This window comes from Clavelina lepadiformis, chromosome 4 (assembly GCF_947623445.1).
Source record: "Clavelina lepadiformis chromosome 4, kaClaLepa1.1, whole genome shotgun sequence".
NCBI lineage: Eukaryota > Metazoa > Chordata > Ascidiacea > Aplousobranchia > Clavelinidae > Clavelina > Clavelina lepadiformis.
In genome coordinates this window covers 5,361,359-5,379,769 of record NC_135243.1, presented here as the reverse complement: position 1 = coordinate 5,379,769, position 18,411 = coordinate 5,361,359, and the positions used below count along the sequence as shown (strand labels likewise).

At 34.8% G+C, this 18,411-nt stretch overlaps 3 protein-coding genes across 4 annotated transcripts; 1 reads left to right on the top strand and 2 right to left on the bottom strand.

The window, feature by feature from the left end:
• Positions 1-721: 721 nt before the first annotated feature.
• On the bottom strand, positions 722-9,000 carry LOC143452003 (cytosolic phospholipase A2-like). 2 transcript variants are annotated; one of them, XM_076952803.1, is made up of 20 exons: positions 8,828-9,000; positions 8,412-8,493; positions 7,937-8,103; positions 7,512-7,631; positions 7,360-7,424; positions 6,663-6,798; positions 6,283-6,419; positions 5,838-5,972; positions 5,598-5,697; positions 5,345-5,459; positions 4,733-4,957; positions 4,593-4,645; positions 4,252-4,291; positions 3,574-3,676; positions 3,222-3,349; positions 3,067-3,159; positions 2,871-2,983; positions 2,368-2,578; positions 2,064-2,206; positions 722-1,797 (listed from the first exon to the last, which is right to left on the bottom strand). In XM_076952803.1, the coding sequence occupies exons 1-20, from the start codon at positions 8,882-8,884 to the stop codon at positions 1,720-1,722; spliced, it is 2,301 nt and encodes a 766-aa protein (XP_076808918.1). In that variant the 5' UTR covers positions 8,885-9,000; the 3' UTR covers positions 722-1,719. The 2 variants fall into 2 exon arrangements, with proteins under 2 accessions (XP_076808918.1, XP_076808919.1); XM_076952804.1 differs by lacking the exons at positions 7,360-7,424; positions 7,512-7,631; positions 8,412-8,493; positions 8,828-9,000 and having other exon boundaries at positions 7,937-8,097.
• A 1,090-nt stretch (positions 9,001-10,090) lies between these two features.
• Positions 10,091-12,459, bottom strand: LOC143452063 (uncharacterized). The gene is made up of 6 exons (XM_076952893.1): positions 12,245-12,459; positions 12,085-12,168; positions 11,921-12,004; positions 11,379-11,638; positions 10,969-11,157; positions 10,091-10,240 (listed from the first exon to the last, which is right to left on the bottom strand). Exons 4-6 carry the CDS (start codon positions 11,547-11,549, stop codon positions 10,187-10,189), a joined length of 414 nt encoding a protein of 137 aa, XP_076809008.1. The 5' UTR covers positions 11,550-11,638; positions 11,921-12,004; positions 12,085-12,168; positions 12,245-12,459; the 3' UTR covers positions 10,091-10,186.
• Positions 12,460-14,800: 2,341 nt separating this feature from the next.
• On the top strand, positions 14,801-16,615 carry LOC143452949 (cytosolic phospholipase A2-like). Its single transcript, XM_076954106.1, has 5 exons — positions 14,801-14,961; positions 15,197-15,310; positions 15,535-15,572; positions 15,711-15,846; positions 16,312-16,615. Exons 1-5 carry the CDS (start codon positions 14,869-14,871, stop codon positions 16,450-16,452), a joined length of 522 nt encoding a protein of 173 aa, XP_076810221.1. The 5' UTR covers positions 14,801-14,868; the 3' UTR covers positions 16,453-16,615.
• Positions 16,616-18,411: the final 1,796 nt, after the last annotated feature.

Genomic DNA, 18,411 nt, shown 5'->3' with positions numbered 1-18,411 from the left:
TATTGAGAGCATGATGAATTCGGACAAATACATTTCTGTAATTGAACAAAACGTTGTTCCAGACATGAGAAGAGCATTTCTTGATGGGGGTGGAATATTCCAACAGGATTTTGCCCCATGTCATTCAGCCAAAAAAGTAAAGTAATTTTCAGGAAACACAAATTAAATGTTTTAGAAAGGCCTGGAAACTTGCCAGACCTTAACCCCATTGAACATTTATGGGCAATTACAAAATCTCGGCTACAGAAATTGGGTTGCACAACCATGACCAAACTAATAAAGGAAAGTATGGTATCGAGACACAAAAAATTAGAGAACACTGCCACTAACTGATAAAATCTATGCCAAAAAGAGTGATGGAAGTAATAAAAAGTAAAGGAGGCCATATCAAATACTAAATTTTAAATATATGACAGTTTTTGAAGTTTAATGTTAAATAATAGAAAAATAATAGAATAGTCTGTATAAAGTTTTTCTTGTGTAGAAAACAGAAACCAAGCTTACTGCAACCGTTCGAAAGAGCAAGGAATAAACTTGATTGAAAACCTAAATTTTTTCGAACTTCTATTTAAAGAACTCTGAGCGTTTCCCTTTGAATGTTTTATTCCAACTACGGTGCAATCAAAAACAATATAGCATTAAATGTTCAGGAATTACGAAACCTTTTTATTTAAAACATTTATCAATCAATTTCAACTTATTGAATATGCATAATAGCAGTATACTTGGACAACAATGCAGTTAAATTTGATAACGTACAAGAACTAACATCCCTTAACCAAAGCAACATTGTGCGTAATGTTACTTCTATATTTGGATGATTTTCCTTGCGGTTTAGGACAAAATCGTTACGTATCTTTGACCCCTCGGCTTTCAGCAAGGACTTATTTCAATACTGGAAAAAATAGCTGATCATTAGTTCCAAGGTCATTCTTGGCCTCTTTCCAAGCGTTTTACTTTCTGCTGTTATAGTTTAGTGTTGTTTATTTCATTCATGCATATTAATGGATTAACGATTAACGAAATTAAAGCGCATTATTCTACAATCTATAACATATAAAGAGCGATTACGTAAAGAGTACAGATATCTACGGTTATAAGAGAAGCATCAGCTTGCACATTGTTGGGAGCAATTACCAATTATTCATTCAACTGTGCCACTGTTGATGATGTCAAAAGTTGAATATTGGTTATATATGTTTCGGCGACAAAAACGTATATAAGCTTTTCAATGTTATACAAGTATATAAAACTATGTGGATATTCTTGAAGACTAAAATTCGATTTATTCATTTTCGCATAAAATATAAGCTATTGGTCTACTGTATAATTATAAACTGTGCCTAACAATTGGTGCAGAGCAACCTAATAGCAAATAAATAGAACCACCAGTGTTTGGATTCTATAATCAGAAAACAAAATTATTAAATTGGTAACATTAAGGTGCAAATTTGTCGATAACCCGCTGGCGGATGAATATTTACATGATCACGTCACTGGTTGCAGTGTGCAAATATACAAACCTAAAATACTCTATAATGCAAACTTATCTCATTTCTCACGTGGTTATATAAAAACCGGAAGACAACTACCAAACAAAATTTAAGGGACAGCAAACCACACCCATTTTTCCCAAAAACTTATAAGTTATTTAAAGCAAAACGTATAATCTCGAGTATGTAGGATACATTTCTAGCCTTGCAGGCAAAAAGTTTGTTTTTAAGATTTCGCGCATCTCCAGTCATCCACTCTCCGTTGTTTTCGTTTTACCGCATTGACAAGCTCCGTTCTAATTTCCTGCCAAACAGAAAAGTTAAATTAAGGTAATTAATCCTTTATATGAGAGTCTACATTATTAAGTTTGATATAGATAAGTGTTTTGTTGTTGTGATTATTGTGCTAATGCTTTAAGTGTCTATGGAACTAGTTAATCACTGCACTTGACAGTTGAAAAAGTTCTGGTTCGTAAAATTTAACTTTGAAAAATTCTTGTTTTAAATATATTATTCCAGTTTGATTTTGTCCTTTAATTCCATTCCCCTACGGATGAACACGAAGCTTACATTGGCATGGGAAGATACGTTGTAGTACATCAGTTCCCGAAGTTGATCGAAGTTGTATCGATTGTAATTCAAGTTAAACGTGCTGTAGTTGCTGCCTTCGCTGTGCACCGGAAAGTCGTTAAATTTCTTTCCCTCTGAGTTTTCTGGTGCGAAAAAAGCATGAACTTTGTCAAAAGGAAAATGAAGACTTCTGAAACTTGTAGTAAAATTAAGTAAAATAGAGACATCTACACTTGTAAAAAAATCAATAATAAAAATGTAGAATAAAACTTATCAATTTTCAGCAAAGTAGCTTGAAAGTTACCAGGCGCTGGTTCCTTGGAGCGAGGAACATAATCATTCAAATCTTTAAACTTTTTATTGCACAAAGTAAACCACAAGATGGTCGGAGAGCCGTCGTCATCTCCCGGAAAAACAAGAAATTCTTCCGGGGTAGAATTTGTAATTTTCTCGAAGTCCACTTGTGGAAATTTAAGACCCGACCTCCACCCATGCAAAGCGCCAGAAAGAAGCGGCTATAATATGGGCAAGGTTTATGATTACGCCAAGAATGATATAGCAGATAAAAAAAAGTTTATTTTGTGATGACATACTGTTTAACAAGAAAATAAATAAATAAATAATGTTACTCCTTTTAGCACATAATCTATAGAGTAAGTTTTAATACAGAAACAATGACTAGTTTGATTACTTTTTTGTTTTTGTATCTTGTTTTATAGGTTAAACGTGCAATGAGTTAAAACATCTCTATATTCTCCATAAGGTTTGTGATATAGCAATGGGTCTGCATGATTATAGACTACCCACACTATAATTGAAGTTTTCGTCTGAATCGTAGCCGTTGAAATCGAAGACGATTAGTAGGTCCGTTGTCCGCTGGGGGCGCAATGTTGTATCGGTTGGAACGTTTTTCTGAATGGCTAAAATTATTAAATTATAATTAAATTAAATAATAATTATTATTAAATTACGTCATAAGACTTAACTTGAAAAGAAATTTTACCTGCGTCAATAGAAGATAAGATATCCTTCTTTTTTGACGGGTTCATTTTCATATTTTGCATTCCCAGCTTTTCAATCACTTCCCTTGCTTCGGCTGAAGATTAGAAACGTAGATTTACCAAGGAAGTTACAGTAAAGCTTCTTATTCATACTTACCAACTGTTGGCTCACTGTCTAATGGATTCAAACGAAAGCGTTTTAAGGAATCGAAGCTTTGGACAACGTTGTACATCCGAGCTGCGCGTCCGATGTAAGCGTTACGGTCGGTGAAGAAAGAAGTATTTCTTTATTTTAGGAACAAAGCCTGCCCTTACTAAATCTTACTATAATTAGGATATACTGTAACTAGTAAGTTATTAGGGTATTTTTATTCTTTATAGGTTTGTTTGTTTTGATACACAAAGGAGTAAAATCTGCTATAAAAATAGTAAAATAGGCTATATTTGAAACAGTACATGTCGTCAATATTAGGTATTTTAAGCTAAAAATACCGAGTTAGATAACTCACAGAATTTCTTTCAAAAAGAAGTTGGGAGGCGACATTTCACAGTCAAGGTTTGACGTCATAGTAGGGTTCAAGGCATCTTTGTAGAATCCTGGGTCGATAATATCTTAAACAAAGTTATTGATTTATTCTTAGTTAAATTATTATTCAAACTTTCACTTTTACTTTACTTGTTGTCAGTTTTAAAAGATAATTAATTGTTATCTTCTATTTTTTTATTTATCTTATTGTGATCTGTGTTTTATTTTTCAAAATGAACTTAGTTACATTTGGTTTTTGATGTAAATAAATAATTATTTTACAGTAAATAAAATTGTTTAAATTAATTATAGCCAGGAATGATTACATTTGGTTTTTGATGTAAATAAATAATTATTTTACAGTAAATAAAATTGTTTAAATTAATTATAGCCAGAACTTTCAATCGAATTAAATATGAATATGAAGATGACGTCAGCGCAATTCGCCCAAATAAAAATTGATCTGGTTACATCCATAAACGTTTACGAGGTATGTTCGTTTCGTACGCATTTTATTTACACATCAGGATTGATTGAAAGTCAAGCACTTGAGAAGTATTAATTTAATGTGTATTCGAAATCAATTTATCTAAAGCAATTTAAATTTTTCAACATATTTGCTTAAGAACGTCTGAATGGTCATAGCTCTTTAGAAAATTACCTTCGTCTTCTAGGTCTGTGTCCGATTCGTCAGACTCAACCTGTTTCAAATAATTAACAAGAAACAATTGAAATTTAATTCCTTTGACTTTTGCATTTAAGTTAGTGTCATTTATAGATTAATCAGTGTCCTAGCCAAGCTTATGTTTATCTTATTGCATATTATACTTGGCATGCACAGTAGTAGCGCAGTAAAGTACGTGTCAACTTCATAAATATTACAAAATATTATATATTTGTTTGAGAGTATTATGTTTTTTATTACTCTATTTTACATAGTTTAGCAAATATAAGAAGACTTTTGTGCACACATAGAAGACTATAAATGTATTTGTTGCTAACTTCAATCAAGCGTTCTTCATGACGTAATTTTTTACCATCCAATCTCTCTTGTTCTATAACAAAATGTTAACCGTATTATGCTTAACCAGACGCTTGAATGAAAAGGTTAAATATATACAACGCTATAAAATTTATCTCACCGATGTACTTTAAATATTTTGAATTTCTTTCGGTGCCTTGTCTTAAAAATGTTGCTAAAAGTACAGAATAGGCACACCCCACCATGCCTATGTAGAAGTGAATTGAACCTTCCGGACGATGGCGCGCCAGGTATCCATTCGTCCAGCTTGAGCCAGCAAACTTTGCATCGATGCCGATTCCATATTCGGGAATGGCAAATTCGAAGGGTGTTATTTCCACGTGGGCTAATGATAAAAAATATTTACATTTTAACCTTTCTGTAGTGTTGTGACTTGTATATCGTGTGTGTTGTGATCATGTTGGAAACTATGGACAAAAATGCGTGGTCAAAAAATTTGTCTTCGATGATAACTGAACCTATAGTAGTAATTAACTCAAAATTTTCTTGATAATGAACTTCATTACAATTATTATATTTTCCCAACCATAAGTGACTTATAAAAACAGTAAATTGTTACCTAGAATTACCATAAAGAAACTTGAGACCATGACTCATTTATGCTGTAAGCTCAAAGTAATGTTGCATATAACCTACGATTAAGGTTAATTTTTTAATTACTGTAGTATGTATTAGCCATAAAATTGCCAACATGATTTTGAATCCTTCTCACCATGGTACGAAGATATAGGAACAACTCCTTTAGCGTGTAGCGCGGTAAAAATAGGCATGGGAACGTGGCCATCTGCCACGTAATCCTCAAGGTCGCTTGGCTTCTTGGACATATTCTTACATGTTTCCAATTAAAAAGCGCAAGTAAAACAGCCATATGTGGTACTCTGTCAAGACTGTTACTAGAAAGCAGCTTGGTTGTGCCTGATTTACGTTGAGTTAGTTCACCAAGTTGCCTGAAAAAGATACTTTACCTCTTGACCAAGAAGAGTCCTTCCTAAAATGAATCCTGGTGCATAATCAGCAAAGGTAGTGGGTTGGTTGTATTTATCTTTCGATTCCTGAATCAGATTTCTGCAAACAATTGACATTGTTTTCTTCAAATGATTGTGAAACTCATAGCTTCAAACGTCAGATTATTTTCAACAGCAAAACAGTATAAAAAGATGTCAGATTAAAAGTTAAGTGTCAAAGATTAAAAGTGGAAAACTTACGTGAACTCGTGTATGACGCTGGGTGTCACAATGTCCCAGAAAAAATTGTGTGCCACCGCATCTTTTAAATATTCATGAAATTTCTCCTGTTCTTCAGTAGCAACTCCTCCTCTGGTATAAGCGGTTTGTAGATACCTATTTAAGTTTTGTTTGCAGATACACATTTCGAAAGAATTACCTCTGACTAACGAAAGGTTCAGATGAATTAAGAATGGCGCTCAAAATTACATAATGAAAATATATCAACTAGAACTTTTGTCTATCATTACATGTATGAGAACAACTAACTTACAAATACATAACAGAGCTTTTCCAGTTTAGCAATTGCTTTTATTACTTTTGGATATAATCAAAGACAGTTAATTTATTTGCGCTAAACAGCATTTTAACCCAACATATAGATCTTCCATCTAACTAACTCCTGCCACGTGGGCTAAGGACTTACCAAGCAGAGCCAGACAAACCACAGAGATAGGTGATGACGTCAAGAAGTCCTGCATCTTTCAAAGCCTCCATTGCTCCACACATTCCAGTGGTTGCACGTAACCCGCCTCCGGAACACGCCAAGGATACAATAGGAGTCTACATGAGTGAAGCAAAACTGAAAGTTCAAGTGAGTGTTTTGTGAAGCCGTTTTGAGGGAATCAGCTTGGACGGAATTTCTCTTGAAGAAATGTCTTGAGAATTAATGATTAATTGTACAAGTTACGTAATACATTAACTAGACACGACAAGCCAAGAATATCAAATCTTCAGCCAATGATGAAATCACAGGGCAAAGCTATTCATTGTTTAAACGCCGTTCCTGTATAAGATACATTTCACCTCCGAAATACTTTTAGGACATTCAGTGGCTCCGAGCAATGTTCTCATCGACTCATAGACTCGAGGGATCCTTTTTTTTCGATATTCCTTCTCCCTCGGATCGAGACCTAAAGAAAACCGCAAGTCTGGAGCGTTCCTACAAACAAAAACGTTTTTACTAAGGATACCTCACAGTGTTTTATTGCTTATTATGTCTTGTCCTATGTATTTATTTATCCGTTCATTTCAACGTTCATCCGTTGTATTTATGATTGTTGAAATTATTGGTTGAAATTATAATCAATGCTAAAGTCTTTCTCAGCTTGAATACTAAAACAAGACTAAAATTTTAAAATCTAATAACCGAAATGAAGGAACAGACTGAGGTTTGGTAAAAGCACTGTGGCCCACTTCAAAATGTTTCATGGTCCACTGGTTGAGAATCGCTGAGCTTTACATACAGTACAAAAATGTTTTTGTTGTTCTGTGTTATAACTTGCACTGCTGCATAACTCGAAAGGTCAACTAATACGCTTGCTTGTAAAGTCCTGCACAAATAGTCGACGTTGTCTTTGTATGATTTTTTCCTTTTTTTTACTTATGTGGACTTAAGCCTGCTTCTGTCGATACGTAAGCTTGGTAGTAGTAAATACTGGCCAAAGGTAACTATTAGAATAAATTGGGCGGAAAATTAAATTTACTTAATGCATATACTCACTTTACTGATTTGGTAATTAACACGTCTAATTCTCCATGTTGCCTCGAGAAAAAAAACCAACTTGTCTGCATTAAATAAACATTACAGCTTATTAAACTGTAAAGAGAAAAAAATGTGGTATGGAGCAAGCATCTTCAGATGAATTTTAATACCGATTGAAATTTGATTATTCGGAAACAAGCTGCATTCATCGGCATGCTTGATTTGGACACGTCAACAGTGTTCTTTGCAATCAAATCGTCTTTTATGAAATCTCGATCCCATATCTCGATCTAAAGGAAAATATTTGCTGACAAGTTGACTGAGTGAATACAGGCGTGAAGTTGCATGGTAACCTGGTTACAACATAGTTCTCTGGTTACTTACTCAAAGTGGCATTAAGTGTTGTATAAAGTAAGTCCCTTTTTTAACTTTGTTATGGAAAGGAAATATTTGTTTCGTACATGAAATTGCAAAATATCTAACATACTCAAATAGGAGTCAAACGTTTAGAAAAAGTAATCTTCTTTTATTTCACTTATTTCTTTTATTTTTTAATTAAGAGAATGCTCTACACATTGTTTAAGTCAAGTGCTACCTCAATAGAAATCGGTTCATCTTGTGTGACGTCATCTCGGAGAACAAACTGGAAAGATTCGTTGATGTCACACTTGACGCAATTGTCCGGTATTGTCCTTGTCTCAAGTTTTCCCGAATATTTGCTTTTGCTGCAACTAACTTTAAACTTTGGGTCCGGAGTATCAACTGAAAAAGACAAGCACCTGTTTAGATATAGGTGTTGACCTGCATGTAAATATGTTTGTGAATGAATGAATGCTGAATGAATGATTTGGAAGATGAGTAATTTAATTTCTAAAAAGCATTGTAATCTGAGGATAAATGCCTTAAGAATGGGGAGAAAAAATAGTAGCGTTATGATAAACTTGTTATAATGATTTCTTTAATTACAGAAAAAACAAACTTGAAATAACACTATACGTTGCTATATCACTGGCGCTTTTACACAAAATAACATATGTATGTAAAAACAAAGAGCCATAAAGAATACTTACATGTGTCGTAGAAGGATGACAGCGATATATTTCTGCATCGTAACAAGGTCACCTTGATGATTGTATTTGGCTTGAAATCAAGCTTTGAAATATTACGAAAAGATTAGATATTTTGTATATGTAACAACCAATCAATAAGGCTTTAATTTATCTTGCTTAATTCAAAATCCGATTGAAGTCCTTGTAATGTAACTCATATACATTAAGTTATTTTTAGTTACTGTTTACAATGGCATCGTCACTTAATAAGTTTATGTAGGTTCTTACTGCTTTAGATAAATAACCGGTTTACAGTAAACGTAAAGCAAGATTAACTACATTAAGCCATTGCCTTATTTGACTAAGTATACAGTACATTGCTGTTTTTATATATAATTTTATTTTATCATTTTAACTGGTGCTTACCAGAAACTAACCTTAATGTTGTCATATATGCTTTGTATCTCGTCTTCATGCTTAATGAACTCTTCCATGATTTCACCTTGTTGACTACTTTCTTCAAATTCAATCAATAAAAATTTGATTAGAGAAACATTTACTGCAGACAATCAATAAGAATTGATAATTTCTATTGCAGCCAGACTTGCTTTGTAACTAAACAACAACACATTCGGACGGAAGCAAGTCAGACGTGATGTCTTTTTGTTACCGAAAACAAGCGTTATTGCGTTATGGGCTTTTCATCAGCATCTACAAAATATTTTGACTTGATAATTATTTAACAGCTGGAAGGTGTTATTTATGCAGGTAGATTTTGGTGTCGGTATTAAATTTGACTTTGCAGTGTAGTTCAGAGAAATCACAAATTATCCTAAATATGACAACGCATGAATATTGTATTTCATTACTCCAAGCAACGAATGTTAACGTTGTGAGGGTTGACGCAAAACTGTATAAAATGACGCGGAATCTTACGTTAGATTTTACGTCGAATATCTTTGGCTGTAATTTCCGCCGGTAAAATGCCATCAACAAGTAAATTAAGGAATATTGCGAGACTGTTATGTTGTTTTTCTATCAGCCCTTCTGTAGCTGTATCAAGTGAGCTTGCTCATTCTTATTAATTATAATTAATGCAGACGGTGACTTTTTTATTCTTGAAGGTTTGGGTTTGCCCGTGTCTTGCTGTGTAGGCTTCTGCCGTTCATTGGAAACAACGTGTGAAAACTGACCACTAAATTTCACTGCGTTAGTTGGTAAAGTGGCACAACCAGAATGTGGAATTTCAGACGGTTTTACAACAACATTATAAATATTTTGCGTGATTACAGCTTTAAAATGAAGAATCTCTGTTCTAAAATAGATGGTGGTATTTCCAAGTTTTGCGGAAATCCACTTGTGCGAAATGTACATCCATACTTAAATGAGAAGCTTTTAACTTTGATAACAAATCATAATCAAAGGACGTTAGCGACGAGTAAACCAATTGAAGCGTTTGTCTGTAAACACGTTATACCCAGTGCCCAAGCGTGCTATTACACGTAAGTTCAACACAATACTTTCAGTCATTTTGACAAGCTTAGATTGACCGGCCAAAATTGCTTTCATCAAATTTAACAGAGCGTTCTAAAAATTTAGAAATTTCGTAATAAAACGAAAATTGTGTTAGCACTTTGAGCATAAAAGTTCTCACTGGGTCAGGGTTTAGCGTGCACTTTCTTATACTGAAATTTCATTCATCAGCCAGCACTTTTTTAATCACGTATGTATACGATTATATTTGAAGTGTAATTGTTTTGCAGAATGTCATGCGCTGGCGTTTTGCGATCTTCAGCTTACATCTTCTTCTGCTGGAGATATTTTCCGTAGGAGATTCGAACGCTTAAACACTACACAAGAAAAGATGGATGGTAAAGTAGCAAATGGTGATGTAAAGTAGTACAAGAATCATAAGTAATAAAAACCTGTTGAAATTTGTGACATAAACCAGTGAAATGTTTTGCTCTCATACAAAAAATAAAGCTCGCTCATGGGACACAAAATCACTCCATAAATTCTGCCTCCAAAGTAATGATTAATCCAACAATGAGAAAAGGAGTGTAGACCCATTTTCTCCAACGGGTGACCAGGACCGGATTTACCAGTAGGCTAGGCAGGCTGAAGACTAGAGCCTCAAATTCCAGGGGCCTCGAAATTCAATTTCGAAGTTTGAGATTGATGCCGATTTAATTGCTTTAGAGAATCCATTTTCTACTCATAACTACTGAGTTTAGTGTTTGTAATTGACGTAGCACTTCGTGCTTAGTTGTGATCGCTAATTAGCCACTGTCTACAACCAAAATTAAGAACATGCAGATAGTGTCTTGTTTTTTTTTGTTTTTTTAGGAACATTGGTTGCTTTCTCCCGTTGTGCGCTGTTTAAGATGGTATTCGTCTTTCGTTTCCTAGTCGTCCTTATTTTTGAGTTGAGACCGATGGCAACCCTGGGTATAAGCCTCACAAACGGAATAGCCCAGGGACTCTCATGATCTAAATCCGGCCCTGCGGGTGACGTTAAGATTTTAAACAAATTTTCCACCTCTAACGAAGCGACTTTAAAGACCGGATCACCACTAACCGTGTCCTGAATCAAGTCCAGTGCTTGTCGGATCTTTTCTTCCTCCTCCTCTGTTGCATATCTCAATCCAAGACCGTCTGAGAAAGTCCTATCCATCCAGAAGACGCTGCTAACTTTGTGCAAGATGCTGCAGATGTCATCTACAGATGCGCTGGATAGGTTGTTGTAAACAACGTGAAGCATTTTGACCTAACCAACATAAACACAAGGCGCTAGAAGTATGTAAATTTCTCTTGCAAACATGCATTTAACATGACAAAAACATATTGTTGGAACGACTGCTGATAAACACGAAGCTCCAAACATATTGTTTGATAATTCGACTTTCTCATCAGTCAAAGTAGCAACGCTCAAGCATAATTAACAAACTAATCACGTGTTGACGCAAATCAACACTAAGCGCCACCTACCAATGTTTTGGTCGCTTTCATCGCAGTGCAAATTTGGCGGAAAGCGGAAGTGCCCAATTGGCAATTGATCAGGTCAAGTAACTCAATGGGCTTCTCCACCTCACGAAAGATGTTGCTAAAACACAGAATTTGATTGGTGTCCAGAGGAATTCCCCTTAAATCTGCTCTCATCGGAAAATACTGGGCGGCTTTCTTGATCAAACGGGAATTATTGCACTCGCCAACGTCTGTCCAAAGCTCCAAGAGAGCTCGCTTGTGGTCTACATCATGTATAAAAGTCTGTTGTAAAATGCCATAGTCCTTTTGCATGTTAAGTTATGTTTTAGTATCTGATCAACATAAACGAGCTAATTCTAGAAGCCAATAACGTGATATGTGTTTAAGGTTAATCAGGTTTCAATCTTTAACTTCTTGCGTTAACTGGGATTAAGTGAACTTTTAAGCTTCAACTTTATGTAATAATCCAGTAAAATGCAAATAGTCAATACGCAATCAACGTTCACTCAATGAATGACAATGAATAGGAGACATGACCTATTTACCTTGTTTCACAACATCTTCCGAGAATTGCTCGAGTTTGTGGAGCAATGTGTCCACAAAGATGTTTCTTTTAGCCCGAATGCAGTCTGTGGATAAGAGTAAGCAATGTCGAAAAAGGTATGAAATGAAGATAAGAAATGAGACTAAAGCAATAGCAATAAGTTACCTTTCTCTGACTTTACGGTAAAAGTATACTTAAGTTTGTTGACACTTTTACCATACCAGGAACCTCTTTGCGCTTGAGGTTTATCTGAAAAACAGTTTAACTTAGCGATTTAACCAGTTAAACAAGTTTAAAGTATGACGCGAATTGAAAATCGCCTTACCTGGTTCAAAGTTCACTAAATGGCCAAAACAAAATCTTCCTCACCATCGACCATTTATCGGTAAAAAGCTTTTCCTCTACCAGTCGTTTGAAATCGTCTACGGGCATCTCAAATTTGATGTAGTGGACGTTGAAGTACTCTTGAAAAGTCTGATGAGAGAAAATCAGACTGGTGTCGCCCTCAAATACCCTACTGGTTACACCTCAGTGAACATGTAAATTGTAAGGTGATGATCAAATCTTGCGCGCTTTCGATTTCAGGTCCCTCTTCCTTAAGCTGGTCGATACTGATAAGTACTTTTGAGTCAAAAGTGGTTTTGATTCATTCACTAAACTAACTTTCTGGCCTAATTCGGGCTCCAGATAAATTTTCGGGCTCCGGCCGTGTTCGGGTTAACAAGGCCTTAAAGTAAGACCCCTTTACAACTCTGAAGCAGGTTATATATTCGCGGAAAATTTGCGTTTACGCGAAGAATTTGTACATAGCTCAAGCATATAAAATTGTGTGCTATGGAAAATATTACGTGTGTTACGTTGTGTTATGTTGTGTTACGTTGCTTCTGTCATAAAAACTGAATCGACAACGCCGATATCATGTTTGTAATATATTCAGTTTATGACGTTTGAACATAGGAAATTACAAGACTGCAGCGTAAGCCTAATAATACCTTTATTGGCCGCTGTGATGCAAACAAACTGTCTGTAGACTTTCTCTGACAAAATCATACAAAGATTCGGAATATTATGGAAGATTTTATCAAGTACGAAGATGATATACAGAGAGTTTATGATACCATCCAGGTATGTTAAACCATATTTATTAACTGTGGTAATAAAAATTTGTTGAAGGTAATAAAGCCTTTCCCATAAGCTTTGGTAATTACCAATGTCTCTATATTTTAGAAAAATCAAATTATTTGCTTAAATTGCAAATTATAAGTAACTGCCAGAAATAATTCGCTATGTTTTATAAGCTCGACTTTGAGCCTGTGACGGTCATCAAGATTGCTCTGATAAGATATAGAAACATTTCCACCACAGCGTTTGCAGACTTTTGTAAGTGCTCTATAATCATAATCTGTTGTAAATAATGGCTCAAACTCTCAGGCTTCAAACCCGCTTACACTTTCAGTTAAAACTTGCCTGTTTTAGTGCTTACTGCGAAAACAAAGAAGATGGCAGAGCTCATTTTTCTTCTCTCAGAATACGCTCTTTTTTTGGAAGCGATCTCGAGAGCGCTGAACTTTTTACAAATTAGGAGCGAAACCATGAGCGCGCTCTTTTCTAAAGGTTATCCGCTCGTAGCTCTTTGGGCCATTGCTCAAACAACGCTGTGAACGCACGAAATGGATAAAAGTGGCGGACAAAAAAATGTTCAGTTGTTTTACTTTTGTTGAGAAGAAATTTATTCACTACAACGATCATAGGCATTTAATTATGGCTGGTAAATTGCTTCACGGTACCGTTACTTGCATAACTTAATCGATTTATACTTTGAAAGTAGGCTAAACAATATTAATTGAACGTCGGCGTCAAAAGTTCTAAAAAGCTCTTAATACCCATACTCCATTTACAGTATCTATTAATCATTTGATGAGCGGGTGTGACCAACACAAAACTCTTTAATATCGGATTCCATAAATTTTCCTAACATTTACATCAAATAACTGTAAGTAATTGTTGAGCCACTGTTAAACACACGTTCTAGGCCTACAATGCAAATTTGCAACATACGATAGCTTATGAAAATACGCTGAAATGAAAATGTTTTTCAATTGTTTAAAAGAGCGAGAGTGTGATCGGCGAAAGGAACTGGCTCTTTTTTTAATAGAAGAGCTAGGCCAGAGAATGTGAGCGACGCTCTTTTTAAAAGAGCAGTTGCCCAGCCCTGGCAGACAGTTTGTTTTATGTAGTTTTGTTGAACATCATCTTTTAATAGCGATATTAAGTCAGTTTCGACAAATTCAAACTGAATGCGACCGACTTGCTCTGTGTATTCTCTCTGCTTGCTATTGAACGTTCGCACTGCTTGTTATTACTTGCTCTACTTGCTCTACTTGCTACTCCTTACTACTACACTTACAGTACTTTGGTTGTGCTGACGCAAACGTTCCCGATTACAGATTGCTGATAAATTTAGCATTTACCGATTCTGGTTACTTACTATAAGTTTCTTATCGAGACTTAAAATTTAGCTTTACTTCGTTTTTTTTTCTGCTCTCTATCTGCACCTGAAGTTGGTTATATGCTGCTTAATTATTTGCTTAAAGCTTTAGTATTGTGCTTACTTAATTGGTAATAATCAATGTATTGTGATCGTAGATTAGTAAGCAACGTACAGGTTACCGACGTTATGACAACAATTTCACCCACTATATACGCCTGTATATATGCTTTAGCATTCGCATGTATGCATTTAGATTGTATTGATTAAAAGCACAGTTCTAAATCTGTTTATGTCGTTTGCATATTTGCACAAAAATCGGGCTAAGCTTATTCCGCTGCATTTTTTTAAGCTTTTCTTGAGCCAATTCGAATATCTCTTTTTAGGTTGATACTCCGGACCTCCAGTTCAAAGTTAGTTGCAGCAAAAGCAAAAACTCAGGAAAACTTGAGACCTGTACAATGCCGGACTATTGCGTTGACTGCGACATAAACGAATCTTTTCAGTTTGTTCTCCGAGATGACGTCAGAGGAAACGAAACGGTTTTTATTGAGGTGGTATTATGTAAAATAACTTGTTTTTTCGATGCTGAAATGCGCTAAAAAATTAATTGATATCATTTATATCAGATATTTCATTTTAACTTTTTTAATTTTTTAATTTTTATTAATTTTTGTAGCTATGAGGTTTTTTTAAGAACTTGGATGGCTGTTATAACATCTAGATTTATTTTTCATTTTATATTATGATTTATTCTTTGAACACAATCACCAAATTTTTAATGCTTAGGTGGAGCTTTATGACAATGACGTCAGTTATCACGATTTTCTTGCTCAGGAGACCATTGACGTCACCAATACTGCAATGGACCAGAATGAACATAAAACTATCAACTTTGGTTTGGTAAATACTTTTTTAAATCGTTTAAACGTCATTGTTTAACTCAACATCCAAAGAAAAAACCATAGCCATATGTTTTTACTGTTTTATCTTTTAACTTATATCTGCATTTACATCTATAATTTCTCTGTTGTATCTTTTGTCCTACATTAGCTCTGTTTTGTTTATTTCTCGAATGTTTGCCCTTGCCAGTACGTTACTCCAAATTTTATTGCTTTTTTATGCAGCATGGGCAACTGGATGTTGAAATAATGAAGTCAGTTGAGTACATGTCAGTATCTTTGATACTTTTAATGGATTTTAATGATTTAACAAATGTTAATAAACTTTATTGATTAAGTTTAACATTGGTTACATTTTAGCAAATAGCCACCAAATTTAGTGAATGTTGATCTCTATTAAGAGATACTCCTGACTTTCGCTATTCCTTGGGTCTCCATCCGAAGGAGAAGGAGTATAGAAAGAAGAGGTTGCCTCATGTTTACCAAGCACTAAAAACCTTGTTGAGAGGAAGAAATTGCACATGGAACGTTGCTGAGGTATTATTTTGATAAACATGTATACTGTGTACTGTAACGTCAACTTGTCTAAATAGTAGTAGTAGTTTACCCTCACAGGAAACATACCAGTAGAGGTTATAGCAATTACTTCTGTATACGTAATACGAAAATACGAAATAACCTAAAATGTAAAATACGAAATAACCAGTTGGTAAACAAAAATGTACAAAACAATTTCATACACAATAAATTCATTTTAAACTAAAGTACACAGTAATGAAGACTTTGCCTCTGTATAACTCGCTCATCTAAAGTAAAACATCATCATATTACTGAAGAATGACGCGAACAAAGCAGATCTTTGCATAAACATAACATTACATAACTTTTGTTTTTAAATGTACAGTAGCATGATAATTAACTTTACACAAATATCATCGGTGGGTGTTGTGAATACGATGTAATAAAGACAGTTACTTTTAATCTTTATTACAATGCCCGTAGACTCCTGTTGTATCTGTGGCGTGCTCCGGAGGCGGGTTTCGTGCCTTAACCGGAACGTCTGGAGCAATGGAAGCGTTGAAGGATTCAGGATTACTTGACGTCATTACTTATCTGACCGGGTTGTCAGGTTCCGCTTGGTAATAATTAAAAGTGCAAGTTTGTTACTGGTATCAATGTATCAATGTCATATGGAAGTTTTTTAAAAATTGATAAGTTGGTTTGTCCTGCAGAAGCAGTGCGCTTTAACCACTATTTGAATTTATAGGCAATTTAACAGTGCTCCATACACCTCCGCTAAACTACGTTATTTATTAATATCTGCGCAGTTATTTGTTATTTGCTATTATTATTAGTTATTTGCAAACTGCTTACACAAGGAGGGGCGTGGAAGCTCCCAAACAAGCAAGCTTTCATATAGAATTAAAAGATGCAGTCGCACATGATTATTTCAGAGATTTTATAAATCCTTTTGTCCTCAACGAATATTCGTTAGTAGATGTACCAAAATTAGATGATTTAGCCAGTAATACAACAGTAGACTAGTAATGAATAAAAGAAATCAATTTTACTTATAATCAAATGTACAGAAAATTTACTGTACATATTTTTATTTCTTCTTGAAATCAGTCATATCTTGTTTTCAGGAACTACATATCGAATACAAAAATGAAATACGGACAACCTCATACGTTGGTGGATTATTTTCCAGGCTTTGTCCTAGGAAGGAGGTTGTTTGGACAAAGTGTGAGCTTTTCAATCTACACTATGATGTCTGGAAGAATTTTATGAAATAAAATTGCGAATAAAATTATCCAACTACATTTCACTGATTCCTTTCATCGATTGTAACATTTCCTTTATCTGCAGAATATGGAAATAAATATCGGCGATTTTGAAAATTACGTGAAAGATGGTTGTGTGCCTCTGCTTATCTTTACTGCCCTAAAGGTCAAAGGAACTATTCCGGCGTCCAAATATCGCGGTAATAAATTTGTTACAAAAGCTAGAAGTATTTCAATGGGTTGCAATATCTCGTTGCTTGCTGTGTAACAAGTTATTTCATGTTACTGAGTTTCGAATTTGGATCCAAAGAAAGAAATCGGTTGTTGTAAAAATTGTAATTGGCTGCACGAATCTTTTGTCGTCTGTTCGTCTGAGTCTTTATACTTTATACTTAAAGCATTGGTAGAACAAACCCCGTTCGAGTTTTCGATTCCCGAATACGGGGCAAGCATAGATCCAAGATCTTTAGGATCCAGCTGGTCAAATGGGATCCTAGCACGTCAGTGTTTAGCGGAACCATTACACTACTGCTTGGGCATGGTGGGATGTGCGTTTTCAATTCTTTTGTCTTCTTCAGTTATTAACGGATCTTCGGAAATCAGCAAAGCAACTTATGATTATATAGGTGGAGTCTAAAAATTATGTAAAATAATCTTCTCGTTTCTTACTGCAAATTTTTTTTGAAACCTTTCTAAATAATATTTATTTGTTGTTGGTGTTTCTGCTATTTTGAACTATTTTTTCATTTTAATGGCTATTTTTTGATTTACTAAAAATTCAACTTTGGGTTCCCATCGACAACAGATTTGTGAAAACAAATGGTATTTAAGTTGAAGGAAAAATTTCAAAAAGAAACCGACAAGTTTACGATGCGTTTTTCTCGATCAGAAACGACTAAATGGTAAAAAAAATCCAAAAGAAAGTAGAACCGTGGATGTAAGTGTATGTAGATTACTACTGAGTAAACAACGTATGGAAATTCAGAGCTTTTTAAAACGTATCTAAACTATCCTAAGTAGAAATTCTTAAGAAACTAAAAGTCATATACCATTTATGTGAACCCTGTGAAGTTCCAGTAATAGATTTTATAAATGTATTAACTTAGTTTAAACCAGGGATGTCCAACGACCGAAAAGTACGAATACAGCCGCCGAAAAGTTTCATCTGGCCGGCGAGAAAAGTTAACTACTGCCGCCATTGCGAGAAAAAGTTGAACACGGCATGTCTGTCATTCTACCGACAAGAAAAGTTTTGCACCCGCTATATATGCTTGTGGCATCTGTGTAAACAGGCCAACAATTTTAAATTATGACTTAT

Coding starts and splice junctions, on each gene's coding strand:
- LOC143452003 (XM_076952803.1), bottom strand. CDS start 8,884: ATGGAAGAGTTCATTAAGCATGAAGACGAGATACAAAGCATATATGAC. Junction 2,984..3,066: donor CTTATCTTCTATTGACGCAG/GTAAAATTTCTT, acceptor TAATAATTTTAG/CCATTCAGAAAAACGTTCCA. Junction 2,207..2,367: donor CTCCAAGGAACCAGCGCCTG/GTAACTTTCAAG, acceptor TTTTCGCACCAG/AAAACTCAGAGGGAAAGAAA.
- LOC143452063 (XM_076952893.1), bottom strand. CDS start 11,549: ATGAGAGCAGATTTAAGGGGAATTCCTCTGGACACCAATCAAATTCTG. Junction 11,158..11,378: donor TGAAAGCGACCAAAACATTG/GTAGGTGGCGCT, acceptor TATGTTGGTTAG/GTCAAAATGCTTCACGTTGT. Junction 10,241..10,968: donor TGGACTTGATTCAGGACACG/GTTAGTGGTGAT, acceptor TTTCTTGTGTAG/TGTTTAAGCGTTCGAATCTC.
- LOC143452949 (XM_076954106.1), top strand. CDS start 14,869: ATGCCGGACTATTGCGTTGACTGCGACATAAACGAATCTTTTCAGTTT. Junction 15,311..15,534: donor AAACTATCAACTTTGGTTTG/GTAAATACTTTT, acceptor TTTTTTATGCAG/CATGGGCAACTGGATGTTGA. Junction 15,573..15,710: donor GAAATAATGAAGTCAGTTGA/GTACATGTCAGT, acceptor ATCTCTATTAAG/AGATACTCCTGACTTTCGCT.